This window comes from Muscardinus avellanarius (genome assembly GCF_963383645.1).
Source record: "Muscardinus avellanarius genome assembly, chromosome: 2".
NCBI lineage: Eukaryota > Metazoa > Chordata > Mammalia > Rodentia > Gliridae > Muscardinus > Muscardinus avellanarius.
In genome coordinates this window covers 61105624-61118998 of record NC_137787.1, presented here as the reverse complement: position 1 = coordinate 61118998, position 13375 = coordinate 61105624, and the positions used below count along the sequence as shown (strand labels likewise).

The 13375-nt window shown below is 36.1% G+C and overlaps 1 protein-coding gene across 3 annotated transcripts in view; it reads right to left on the bottom strand.

The window, feature by feature from the left end:
- ATF2 (activating transcription factor 2) overlaps window positions 1–10876 on the bottom strand; it is a gene marked incomplete at its 5' end in the record, with an annotated part of 70482 nt that extends 59606 nt beyond the window's left edge. For 2 of the 3 annotated variants that reach the window (XM_080720074.1, XM_080720075.1), the window contains 2 exons: window positions 6647–6716; window positions 10845–10876. In XM_080720074.1, the coding sequence (XP_080576200.1) occupies window positions 6647–6716; window positions 10845–10876 (102 nt within the window). Of the gene's footprint in view, window positions 1–6646; window positions 6717–10844 lie in introns of those variants that run through there. The other variant, XM_080720076.1, reaches the window with a different exon arrangement.
- Window positions 10877–13375: the final 2499 nt, after the last annotated feature.

Genomic DNA, 13375 nt, shown 5'->3' with positions numbered 1-13375 from the left:
TGATGCAGATCTGTCTCATGGTGACAAGTGGTCACCTAAACTCTTTTCATTGTCATCCATGATTGGTAGATCCTGCCCCAGAAATTCCCTGCTGTATGGTATTCTATGTTCCATAATCTATTTACTGTTTGTGTAACATGGTAGACATCTGTAACAGATTATATTTGGATTTTGGGGGCTCTATTTCTGGTTCTATGTTTAGTAATTGTCTATAACTCTTTTGTCCCCTATCTTTGGAGATAGAATGACTAGTAAATCAAAGCTATGTGTTTGCTAATTTTATGTATGTTGAATCCATAAGTATACTGTCTATATGGTACCAATATTGACTTTTATAAAGAGTGCTCATAATTAAGAAAATAACAAGAAACATGGATCCAAATTTCTTTTAGTTCATGTGATTTAAGTCTTTAACAAATAGTTTAAGTTTGGTAAAATAAAAGTAAAAGATGTCATTAAAAACTTTTTGATTAAAGATTTTTTCCAGGTTACTCAATTAGCAATGTATCATCTGCTCCTTTGATGTTTAAAATGCAATGTTCAGTTAGTCATGATAGTACATGCTTGTAATTCCAACACTTGGGAGGTTGAGACAGGAGAATCACAGGTTTGAGGTCAGCCTCAGCTACTAGTGAAGCCCTCTGCAACTTAGTGAGACCCCATTTCAAAATAAAGAATAAAAAAATAGGGCAGGATTGTAGCTCAGAAGGTAGAATGCTCCTAGGTTCAACACCCAGTACGGGGAAAAAACCAAATTCATTGTTTTTAGAACTTTTGTTTAAATAAAATATTTACGAGTGCTAACTATGGCTATTAAAATAGCTAAGTTAGGTAAATACAAATGGTGTAAGCTTTTATAAATCTCTTATTCTTTAAAAATCTAAACTGTGAGGCCAGGCGTGGTGGTGCACACTTGTAATCCCCGCACTTGGGAGATGGAGACAGGAGGATGGCGCAGGTTTTAAGCCAGCAGTGCTGGCTGAAGAGACCCTGTTTCCAAATTTTAAAAAAGTAACAAAATAGGTCTGGGAGTGTAGCCCGGAGGTAGAAGGGTTTCCAGGAACCACAGTACCACCCCTCAAAAAAATTAAAAAAATAATAAAATATAAATTGTGTATAAATTAAAAACAAAATTAAAGCCAGGTGTGGTGGTGCATACTTGTAATCCCAGTACTTGGGACACTGAGATAGGAGGAGCGAATGTTCATAGATAGCCTCAGCTAGTGAGGCCCTCCACTAATTAGTGAGACCCTGTTTCAAAATAAAAAATAAAAAAATAGGGCTGGGGGTGTAGCTTAAAGGTAGAATGCCCCTGAGTTCAATCCTCAGTACCACACATAAAACAAACAAACAAACAAAAATTAAAAACTAAAAACCTGTTTAAGATCTCACATGTACTTTAAACCAAGAATCTTGGTTCTTTCTAGTCTTGTGGAATTTTCTCCTTTTGATTATGAGAATTTCTTTGTTAAATCAGGAACTTTAAAGATACGTAGAAGCCGGGCATGGTGGCACACGCTTGTAATCCCAGCATTTGGGAGGCTGAGATGGAAGGGTCATGGTTCATGGCCAGCCTCAGCTACTTAGTGAGGTTCTTTGCAACTCAGTGAGACCCTGTTTAAAAAAAAAAAAAAGAATAAAAACACTGGGCTGGGATGTAGATCGGAGGCAGAAAGCTCCTGGGTTCCATCCCCAGTACCACACACACACACAAAAAGATACTTAAGAGTTAATGGGATCTCCCATAAATTGTGAAAAAGGATATAATAACCTTAAACCTAAGGAAAAGATGCTTGGTTTATAGATGGCTCTGCCAAATATGTAAAAACAAAAGATACATAGATAGTAGCATATAATCTTTATAGGAAACACATTATTATCTACTGTGCTTTAGGCTGTGTGCCTGGAGGACTTTTCACAGTCATATATAACCAAACAGGTTGGCTACCTGGCTTCCAGTTTGAAATGCTATCAGTCCAGGGTAAAGATATATCTTGGTTATTGTACAATGCACTAACATGTCAAATTTTCATGTAGGTGCCCACTAAAATTGCAATACTATTGAAAAGCAGGTGAATGGCTTTGTTGATCAAATAAATAGGCTTATGAATGTCGACTCAGCAGCTGTGGAGGCAGCCTTTGCACAATGGGCACAACAAAACCTCAGGCACATAGGTGAAAAGCACCTACTGATCCTTATCATCCTGGGGCTATGTCCTACAGCAATGTTAGCTTCTGACCTGACTGTAAAGAGCCCAATTCAATAACTGAAACCACTTTCTCTCTGTCACCTTTAGGTCAGTTAGGATGAGACTTGATCCCTGGCTAGGCAGAGCCTTCATCCTTTGTCAGCATTGAAGAACCTACAGAAGATGGACTTTCACCCTTCATCAACCCTTATGATTAAGGAAGCCACCTCTTGGCAGGGGAGGAGAATGACAAAGGATAGGAAAAATAACAAATAATAAGGTAAAAAAGGAGACAAACTGGAAAGGAAGACTTATAGTTTTAAAATCTAGAAGCTGTTTCTCTTTCTTATGCAAAAATGCTCATTAGGCTTATACCCTTAATCATAAAAAAGCCCTTTTCCCCACCTGAGATTCCTGAGATGCTTAGTAAACAAAGGATTCATATGAAAGGTCAAACTCAGGAGTCACTACCCACTGGTCAATGTTGGGAACCTGAGGATTCTGAGGAAGTCCACACTTCTACCCCTGCTATGAACCCTTACCTACCCTCTTAACATGTATCCCCACTTTCCTAAATAAACTTGTCTTTGTCTCTGAAAAAATTTAAAAATAAAATAATCCTAGTACTTGGGAGGCTGAGACAGGAGGATCTCAGGTTCATGGCCAGCCTCAGCTACTTAGTGAGACCCTCCACAACATGAGACCCTGTTTCAAAATAAAGAATAAAAAATAGGGCTGGGGGTGTAGCTTGGATGTAGAATGCCCCTGGGTTCAATCCCCAATTACCCCCCCCCAAAGACCATTTATCAAGGTCTTTAAGACATTCTTATCTCTCTTTGATTTTGTGTGATATTAGGAACCAAACTCAAGGCTTTGTACATGCTAGGCAAATATTTTGCCACTGAGCTACATTCCAGCCCCACGAATTTCTAAATCCAATAGACACTACTAATTTCTCATTTTATCTTAACAAAAATGACTATTATTTTCTCCCTAACTTTGAAACATTTCTTTCTACTTGACTTTCAGGTCTCAATTTTTCTCATTGGCTACTGAGTCTTAAGTCTCCTATACTAGATGATTCCCTCCCCTTCTTTCTGACCTATTTATTTATTTATTTTGGTTCAAGGAACTGAACCCAGGGTGTTCTACCTCCAAACTACATCCCTAGCCCTTATAATTTATTTATTTTTTATTCTGAAACAGAGTCTTACTAAATTGCTAAAGCTAGCCCTGAACCTATGATCCTCCTGTTTTAGCATCCCAGGTCTGAGATTACAGGCTTGTGCCAACACAACCTAGCTTCTTTCTGACTTTTAAACAGTGAAGTTCCTAAAATCTTTGTTCAACTCTCTCTCTTTAGCTATACTATTTTGATATAAAAGTAAAAGCTAAGCAAATATAGAAATTACAGATTATAAAACAAAAATATAAGTTTTATAAACCTCAAAAATATAAAATTAATAAGTATCAACAGATGGAAAAGAGGAAGTAGGAAGGATAAATGTTAATTACTTCCATAGTAGGAAATAAAAAATAATTTTAATTTGTTAAAGTTTTTCACATACTACATTTTTAATGTTAGAGAAGTCTTTATTTTCTTTTGAGACACACACACATATTCTAATATTTCTTTGTCTTCTGTTTAAGTAAACTTAAACACAATGCTTTGTATTAAAAATGGCATGTGTGTTAGTAAAAAGTCAATCACAACAGAAACCATTCTATTTTAATCAGAAGAGAATTAGGACAAGAAATTAAGGTAACAGCTTGTTTGAGGCTGTTTGAGGCTGCATTTCTAACAGGAGGAAACTGGCCACCCTTCAAAGATAGCTCTAAACATACATATTAGCTGTTGCTGTAGTTTAGATCTTACTTATCTCTCAAAAGCCACCTTGGTTCCCAGGTGGGACTGGTGGCATTGGCAGAAACTTTGAGAACATTGGATCCTTGTAGAAGGTCATTGGGTCACTGTGGGAGTGGCCCTGAGGGGGAATGTGGGACTCAGACCCCTTCCTCTTTACTCTAAGCTAATAATGTGAGTAGTTCGGTTCTGCCTTACATTCCTGCCAGGATATATTGTCCTGTCACAGGCCCAGAGCAACAAGACTAACCAATTAAGAACTGCAACCTCCAAAACTGTGATCCAAAATAAACATTTTCTCCTTATAGTTGATTATCTCAGGTAGTTTGTTACAGTGACAGAGAGATGATTAACACAGTTGTAATCTAGGGATTATAAAATCATGTTGTATTTGTTCAGTCCAAAGCAGTAAAACAGGCAACTTGAATAATACTACCCCTTTCTCCAGTTAACTTGCCACCAAATTTAAGATCTTAAGGTAAATAAATTCAATAGAAAGATTAACTCTGGCTGGTAGAATGTAGGACCCAAAGTAATTAAATGAGAAAGAAAAATGTTTCAACAAGTGATGCTAGAGTATATGAAAAACTGTTATTAGTTAAAAATAAGGTTAGCTTCAACCACATATACAAAAAAGAAAGATAAAAACACAAGCCTAAATTTAAAAAAGCTTTTAGAGGAAAACAAAAAAGAATATTTTTGTGATGTAAGGGTAGGCAAAAGTTTTTCCCGCAAGTCCCAGAATACAATAAACATAAAAGAAAAACAAATTAGTCTTCATTACAATTAGAAATATCTGTTCATCAAAGATTATTATTAGAAAGACAGGTGTGGTGGCACAAGTATGTAATCCCAATACAGGAGGCTAAGATAGAATAAAAAATTGGGCTGGGGGTGTGGCTTGGAGGTAAAATGTTCCTGGGTTCCATTCCCAGTACTGCCAAAAAAAACAAAAAACAAAAACAAACAAACAAACAAAAACACAAATAAATGATTCCTCAATGATAAGAAATTAATTATTCATCATATGATGATGATGATATGGTTTGGGAGTATCCCCAGGAATTCATGGGGATACTCAAATCATTTGCTAATGGTATTTAGAGAAGGGGCCTTTGGGAAGTAATTAGGATTAGATGATATCATGAGGCTGGGCTTCTCATGATGTAATTAGATCATATGATAGATAAATCATATGATAGATAAATGTTTGTTTGTTTGTTTAGGTGCTACTGGGGTTCCTGGAAACCCTTTTACCTCTGGGCTACACTCCCAGACCTACTTTTATATTTTTATTTGGAAACAGGGTCTCTTAAGCCAGTGAGGCTGGCTTTGAACCTGTGCAATCCTCCTGTCTCCGCCTCCCAAGCACAGGGATTGCAAGCGTGCGCCACCGTGCCCGGCTAATGTTTAAATTTTTAGAAAGCTACAAACTGCTTTACAAGGTAGATATACCACTTTACATTCCCATCAACTAGCCGGGCGTGGTGGCACATGCTTGTAATCCCCATGCTTGAGAGGCGGAGACAGGAGGATCGAGCGCAGGTTCGAAGCCAGCCATGCTGGCTTAAGAGACCCTGTTTCCAAATTAAAAAAATATATATATAAAAAGTAGGTCTGGGAGTGTAGCCCGGATGTAGAAGGGTTTCCAGGAACCCCAGTACCACCAAAAAAAAAAAAAGGAAATTACATAGTATAAACAAAGTCAAATAGATGTGTTACTATATGATTCCATTTATATAAAATTCTGGAAAATGCAAACAAATCTATGGTGCCAACAGGCAAATTTGTGGTTGACAGGGGTAAGAAGAATTATAAATGGACATTAAAAATCTTTCACAGATGCATATATTCAATTTCTTGTTTGAGATAATGGTTTTATGAGTATATACATTAAATTTATCAAATTATACACTGTAAGTAGTTTATTATATATTAATTTTATGTCAATTTAAGATATAAAAGAAAATAAGAACCAATAAAGTACTTTAATGTTATGACTTACAGTTTGCCCATTTTAAGTATCTTGTAATTTCACTACATATTAAATATATTCTTTCTTTCTGGGTACCCATAATTATTTTAAGTTTAGTATAATTATAATAGTAATAGACTAATAATGTGTTGGCCTATTAAGAACTGAAATATCTCAACTCCTTCCATATGCTTGAAATTAAAGATGTTAGACTTAAGAAGATGATTAATATATTAGTGATACTATATGAGGTAAACATTAGTCAATTTCATAAGGTTCAATAAGTAAAAAATTCTTACATAACACAATGTATATTTGATTTGCAATTAGGCAGTTTACCAATGATTTTTAATCAATAATGACCTGACACTTTGTCCAGGATTTCTACCATTTTATTACAAGATACCCTCCCCATTATTCTAAAACTCAGATATATTATTGAAAAAAAAGAAGAATTTCTTTCCATAAGTGTTCTGGGATGTTTTCACCCTAACTCTAAAATCTTGTGACATAAGAAGGCAGAAAGAAAAGAAAATCCTTTTAATGGCAACACATTCTCTCATCACTATTCTGATAAATGAGAACATATAAAATGATTTAAAGTAATTGATATACTACCTGGCCACATCCAGGGGCAGTGCATAGAAAGGGTTTGTCATCACTCATATTCCACAGGTCCTTGTATTGCCTATAATAAAGCACAATGGTTAAATATTTGATGTATTATTTAATAAAGAATAATTAAAAATATAAATATCAGAACCTGACTTCTACTAAGCTTATTAACGTATTTATTTATTTATTTATTTATTAGTTGTACTGGGGGTGGAACCCAGGGGCTTTCTACCTCTGGGCTATACTCCCAAACCTATTTTATATTTTTATTTGGAAACAGGGTCTCACTAAGTTGCTGAGAGCCTCACTAAGTAGCTAAAGCTGGCTTCGAACCTGTGTGATCCTCCTGGTCTCACCCTCCCAAGCGCGGGGATTACAAGCATATGCCACCACGCCAGGCTAACTTTTCTATTTAAATGTGAAATAAAACATTTTTATGACATTTTAACCTTAACTTTCACTTTCTTATTATGAGAGTATACAAATATATATTAGTATACAGAATTTACACTAGAAAGAAAAGATTAAGAATACTGTTATTTGGCTCTTTCCTGCACAATGGTATAGAAGTACTTAGGGTAAAATTAACAAATTTTATCTATTCAAAAATAAAAATGAGCAAATACTATACAGTCTTTCAAGAATCATACTGCATAGTTATGGAAATAATATGGTAAGAATTTCTATTGTCCTAAATTGTCATAGAATATTTTTATCTACTGGTTAAATGTTTCTATCTGGACATCCCACCAGAACATCAATTTGTCTAAAAACAAACTCTTAAATCCCCCCTTAAAGTTACTCTTTTTCATTTGTGAAAAGCAGTATGGAGGATGCTCAAAGGGAGACAAAAACAGCCAGACATGGTGGCACATACTTGTAATCCCAGTACTTGGGAATTGCAAGAAGAAATATCACAGGTTCAAGGCTAGCCTCAGCAACTCACTGAGGGCCTCAGAAATTTAGTGAGGCAGGCCCTGTTTCAAAATAAAATAGTGTGGGGTATAGCTCAGTGATAGAATGCTTCTAAGTTCAATCCCCAATACCACACAGACACAGACACACAGAAAGAAACACATACACACATAGACACAAAGAGACAAACAAAAACCCCCAGGCTCAGGAGATCTTTGTCTAGGTGAAGGAGATAAGTTAGTGTAGTCCATGAGGAATTTGCTGCTGAACCACTTGCAGATATTAAGTCACAAATGCTCAAGTCCTTTACATACTCTATATAACTACATCCTCCTTGAGGATATACTATATCCAATACAATGTAAATGCTATATGAATAGTTGTTACAAAGTATTAGAATAGTAAGTCTGTCCATGTACAGATAATTTACTTCAATATTTTTTGTTCCTAGTTGGCTGAATCAGAGGGTATAGATGGTTGCTTGTATTAACATTAACAAAATATTTATTGCTAAATGATCTCTTTCTAAATACTAAATTTCCAACCCTTTGTTTAGTGGTATGGCTGAGATAAAAAACTAATATTATGAGTCAAAATTCAAAGCTCTAGCTAGTACTTTACGTTGTTTCTTCCTAATGTACCAAAAATTTTGCCAAACATTTGATATTCTTTACTTTTAGGATATTCATCTTAGTTTCCAGTAGTCACTGTTTAGTGTTTTAAGTATATATACAATAATCACTGAGAATTATTAGGGTTTCCATGTAGTCATAATTAATATTTCCTATGAAACTGGTAAAATGTGTGAAAAAAAACCTGACTGCTTTATATACTATAACTATTAAATAGCATATAGAGAACTTGATAGTACACTGGTAGGTACAAGAATGACATATGAAGAAACAATGGCTTAGATCTGTGGTTCAACATGCAGAGCTTGGCAGTCATTACTTCTGTCCCCCAACAATGAGATGCTAAATAGTTAAAGTGGAGACAGAAGCAGATAGAAAGAAAGAATCAGTTTACCAGGAGTGGAAGTCTGCTCCTGAAGCTCATACTGATAAGAATACATGAACTGTAATTGACCAATTGCCAGAGGCTCAATGTAGACTACTGGTAAAACTCCTGGAGTCCAGTCTAGAGTAGGTGAGGGCCACAATTTTCTGAGTTTTACCTACTGGAGTCCCACTAGGATTTCAGAATGTAAAGAAAGGAGGGTGGGGGAAGGAAGCCTGTAGCAAGCACAGCAGTGCACACCTGGAGAGCAAGCCTTATGGCAAGCATTGTAGTACATGCTTGTAAGAAGTAGACTGCCTTTTCAAGGTTTCAGAAACTTAGAAAGAACCTTGTTTCAAAACAAACAAGCAAAGAAGGGCTGGGCATGTAGCTTGGAGGTAGAATACCCCTGGGTTCAATCCCTAGTACCAGATCAAACCAAAGAAAGCAAAAACAACAACAACAAACTGACAATTATAGGACTATAGAATGCTTCCCCTTTCCCCACACTTTACCACAACATCAATCAGGCTCTTATGTGTTGTAAGATGTAACACAGTCAAGAGCTCATACCTTATTTTAGCAGGAGTCTCTAAGAAAACCAAAGGACAAGAGGGGAAGTAAAAGCAAGGATATCAGAGGATATTTTAGATTTGGACATCTATATAAAAAAACCAGTTTAATTCCTAGCCAGATAAACACAAACCTTACACAAAGGCTTATATTTACCTCAATTCCTTTTTCTTTTTATCCAACTTTCAACAAAAACTACAAGGCATGCTAAAAAGGAAAAAAAACAAAAACAAAAAAACCACAACACTGAAGAGACAAAGCAAACTACAAAACTAGACTCCGATACAGCAGAGATTTTGAAGTTATTGGACTGGAAATTTAAAATAAGTATGGATAATATACTAAAGACTCCACTGGGAAAAGTGGACAGCATGCAAAAACATACGGATAATATAAGTAAAGAAATGAATCTCAGAATCAAAGTGAAATATTAGAAACAAAAAAGTAACAAAAACAAAAAATGCCCTTAGTTGTTGCATCTGTAGACTTGATGCAACTGAGAAAAAAAATCAATGAGTCTGTAGGTATGTCAACATAATCATTCAAACACCAAAATGCAAAGAAAAAAGTGGGGGCGGGAGCTCAGAACAGAGCATCCAAGAATTGTGGGACAATGGTGAAAAGTATAATAAGCATAATGGAAATATGAAGAGAACAATGAGAAAAAGTAACAGCAATGAGAACAAAAAATTGGTAATTGATGAAAATATCAATACCTAGGTATAGCGTATTCAGAGTGTAAGAAAATCAAAGACAAAAGCCAGGTGTGGTGGTACAGACTTGAAATCCCAGTACTTGGGAAGCTGAGACAGGAGAATGAAAGGTTCAAAACCAGCCTCGGCAACTTAGCAAGCCTCTCGGCAACCTAGCACAACCATGTTCCAAATAAGAAATAGCCGGGCATGGTGGCGCATGCTTGTAATCCTTGCGCTTGGGAGGCTGAGACAGGAGGATCCCAAGGGTTCGAAGCCAGCCTCAGCTACTATGTGAGGCTCTCAGTAACTTAGTGAGACCCTGTTTCCAAATAAAATATAAAATAGGTCTGGGAGTATAGCCCAGAGGTAGAAAGCCCCTGGGTTCTACCCCCAGTACCATCAAAATAAATAAATAAAATAAAAGTAAATTAAAAAATAAAAAACAAATAAGAAATAAAAAATTGGGCTATGGGTATAGCTTCGAGGTAGAATGCCTCTGGGTTCAATCCCCAGTACCAGAAAGAAAGAAAAATATTCAAAGACAAAAAAAGAAATCCTGTAGTATTAAAAATAAATACTGTTCTAAGAGCTATTTCTACTATAAGTTTCTCTGCTAACCAAACAAAAATCTATGTGTAAAACTTTACAATATAAAAAGGAACTAGTATTATTTGAAATTTGTTTAAGAAATCAAAATCCTAAAACATGTCTATGTCATAATGAATATATATGTGTTTTTTTTTTTTTCAGTACTGGGATGGAACTCAGGGGCATTCTACCTCTGAGCTACACTACCAGCCCTATTTTTAATTCTTTATTTTGAAACAAGGTCTCACAGACTTACAAGGGCCTAAGTAGTAGCTGAGGCTGTCCATGAACTGACATCCTCTTGTTTCGGCCTCCCAAATGCTGGGATTACAAGTGTGTGCCACCACGCCCAGCACTATTTTGATGTTCTTATTTTGATAATTTAAATATAAAAGTGGCTAAATATGCCAAATATTATGTATGTACATACATACCTGGCAGAATTCACATGTAACTTGAATTTCATAAGTTGAACAACTTATCACGTCCTCTTTTTCATGGCAAGGATACTAAAAAACAAAGTGTTTTACACTATTAAACACTTTTTGAAATACAGTAGGAAATAAAAGCATTCAAATTAGTCTCTGTAACACTATTGAAAACACTATTACTATTAAAAATCTTCATAGTGATAGAGTACTATTCCTGAAAAATGAACACCCATATAAATTTATTTATTTTTTTTTTTTGGTGGTAATGGGGATGGAACACTTCTACCTCTGGGCTACACTCCCAGACCTATTTTATATATATTTTTTGGAAACAGGGTCTCTTAAGCCAACAAGGCTGGCTTCGAACCTGCGCGATCCTCCTGTCTCTGCCTCCCAAGCGTGTGCCACCATGCCCGGCCATATAAATGTTTTAACCATAGGTATTAATATATCCATCTCTACCAAAGGGGTTAAAGAAAGAAGAAACATTTAATTTAGCCCCGAGGGCTATGATTAGAAGGCTGCCATTAAGAATAAGAAGGTTTTACTTTTTCAAGTCTGACAAGAAAAACAAGATATAGCATTTCAAAATTTCTACTCAAAAAAAGCTTTTAACTTTTTAAAAATGTTCTTAATAGTGGTCAGGTTCTTGTCTAATTTATCAAAATGCATTTGTTTCAGAATGTAGTTGATCTATGTAAGTACCCTCTTTTATAACTTTGTAATTTATTTGATATTAGCTTACAGGCAAGTATAGCATATTGAAATCAACAAGGTCAACAGCCCCACCCCTTTTGCAGATGACAATTTTTTTGCAGGTTTGGTGATGGAACCCAGGAGCATTCAATCTCCGAGCTACAGCCCCTGCCCTATTTTTATTCTTTATTTTTTGAAACAGGGTCTCACTAAGTTACAGGGGGCCTCACTAAGTAGCTGAGGCTGTCCGAAAACTGCGATCCACCCAAATGCTGGGATTACAAGCATACGCCACCATGCCTGGCTGCAGATGACAATTTTTTAAATAAAAAATTCGAAGGATTTAAAAAACTCTAGATATAATAAGTCTAGCAAGGTTATAGGACAGATCAATATACAAAAATTGATTCCATTTCCATACATTTGCAATGAATAATCTGAAATTAAAGTCCTTTTTTTTTTTTTGGTGGTACCAGGAGGAGGGGAACCCAGGGGCTTTTCTTCCTCTGGGCTATACTCCCAGACCTATTTTATATTTTATTTGAAACAGGGTCTCACTAAATTGCTGAGAGCCTCACTAAGAAGCTGAGGCTGGCTTTGAACCTGTGCGATCCTCCTGTCTCAGCCTCCCAAGCGCGGGGATTACAAGCGTGCGCCACCACACCTGGCTAGATAGCAGTACTCTTAAACTTCATCTACAGATTTAATGTGATGCTATCAAAGTAAGTCCCATCTCACTTCTTTACAGAACTTGAAAAATTTATCATAATATTCACATGAAAATTCAAGGGATTCAAAATTGCCAAAACAATCTTAGAAAAGAAAAAAATTTGAAGAACTCATATTTCCTAATTTTAAAACTTACTACAAAGCTACCATGAGGATATAAGAATAGACAATAGATCAATGGGCTAGAATTAAGAATTCCATAGACTCTATAGAACTGAAATAAACTGATATTTATTTCTATTTGTGTGTGTGTGTGTGTGTGTGTGTGTGTGTGTGTGTGTGTGTGTGTGTTGCTGGGGATTGGACCCAATGCATTCCACCTCTAGCTATATCCCTAGCTCATTTTATTTTTTATTTGGAAACAGGGTCTCATCAAGTTGCTGAGAGCCTCACTAAGGTGCTGGGTCTGGCTTTGAACATTTAATCCTTCCGTCTCAGATTCCGAAGCACTGAGGTTATGTGCAACACTGTGCCTGGCTATAAACTGGTATTTATCATCAAGAAATTGACTGATTATGTGTGCACACACGTGCCTGTTACTGGGGATTGAGCCCAGAGGCATTCTACCTCCAAGCTACACGCCCAGCCCTATTTTATTTTTATTTTGAAACAGAGTCTTGCTAGGTTGATGATAGTCTCACTACTTGCTAAGGCTGTCCTCAAACCTATGCTCCTCCTGTCTCAGCCTCCCAAGTACAGGGATTACAAGAATGTGCTACCATGTCCAGCTAATAGCTCATTTTAAAACTTTGCCAATATTTCATCTTATATGTACTGAAACTCCATCAAGGATTAAAGAGCATATATCATATTCTTATCAAATGGGCAATAAAGGAAAATTATGTTTTTTGCAATTTTGCTTATAAATATGGTTTAAAGAATGCCTTGCTTGAGCCAGGCGTGGTGACGTACACTTCTTTCTTTTTCTTTTCTTTTTTTTTTTTTCTTTCAGCACTGGGGATGGAACTCAGGGACATTGTACCTCAGATCTACACCCCCAGCCCTATTTTTTTAGTTTCCTTTTTTTTTTATTTTAAATTTGCGGGTCTTGGGATGGAACCCAGGAGCATTTGACCTCCGAGCTACACCCCCTGCCCTATTTTTTATTC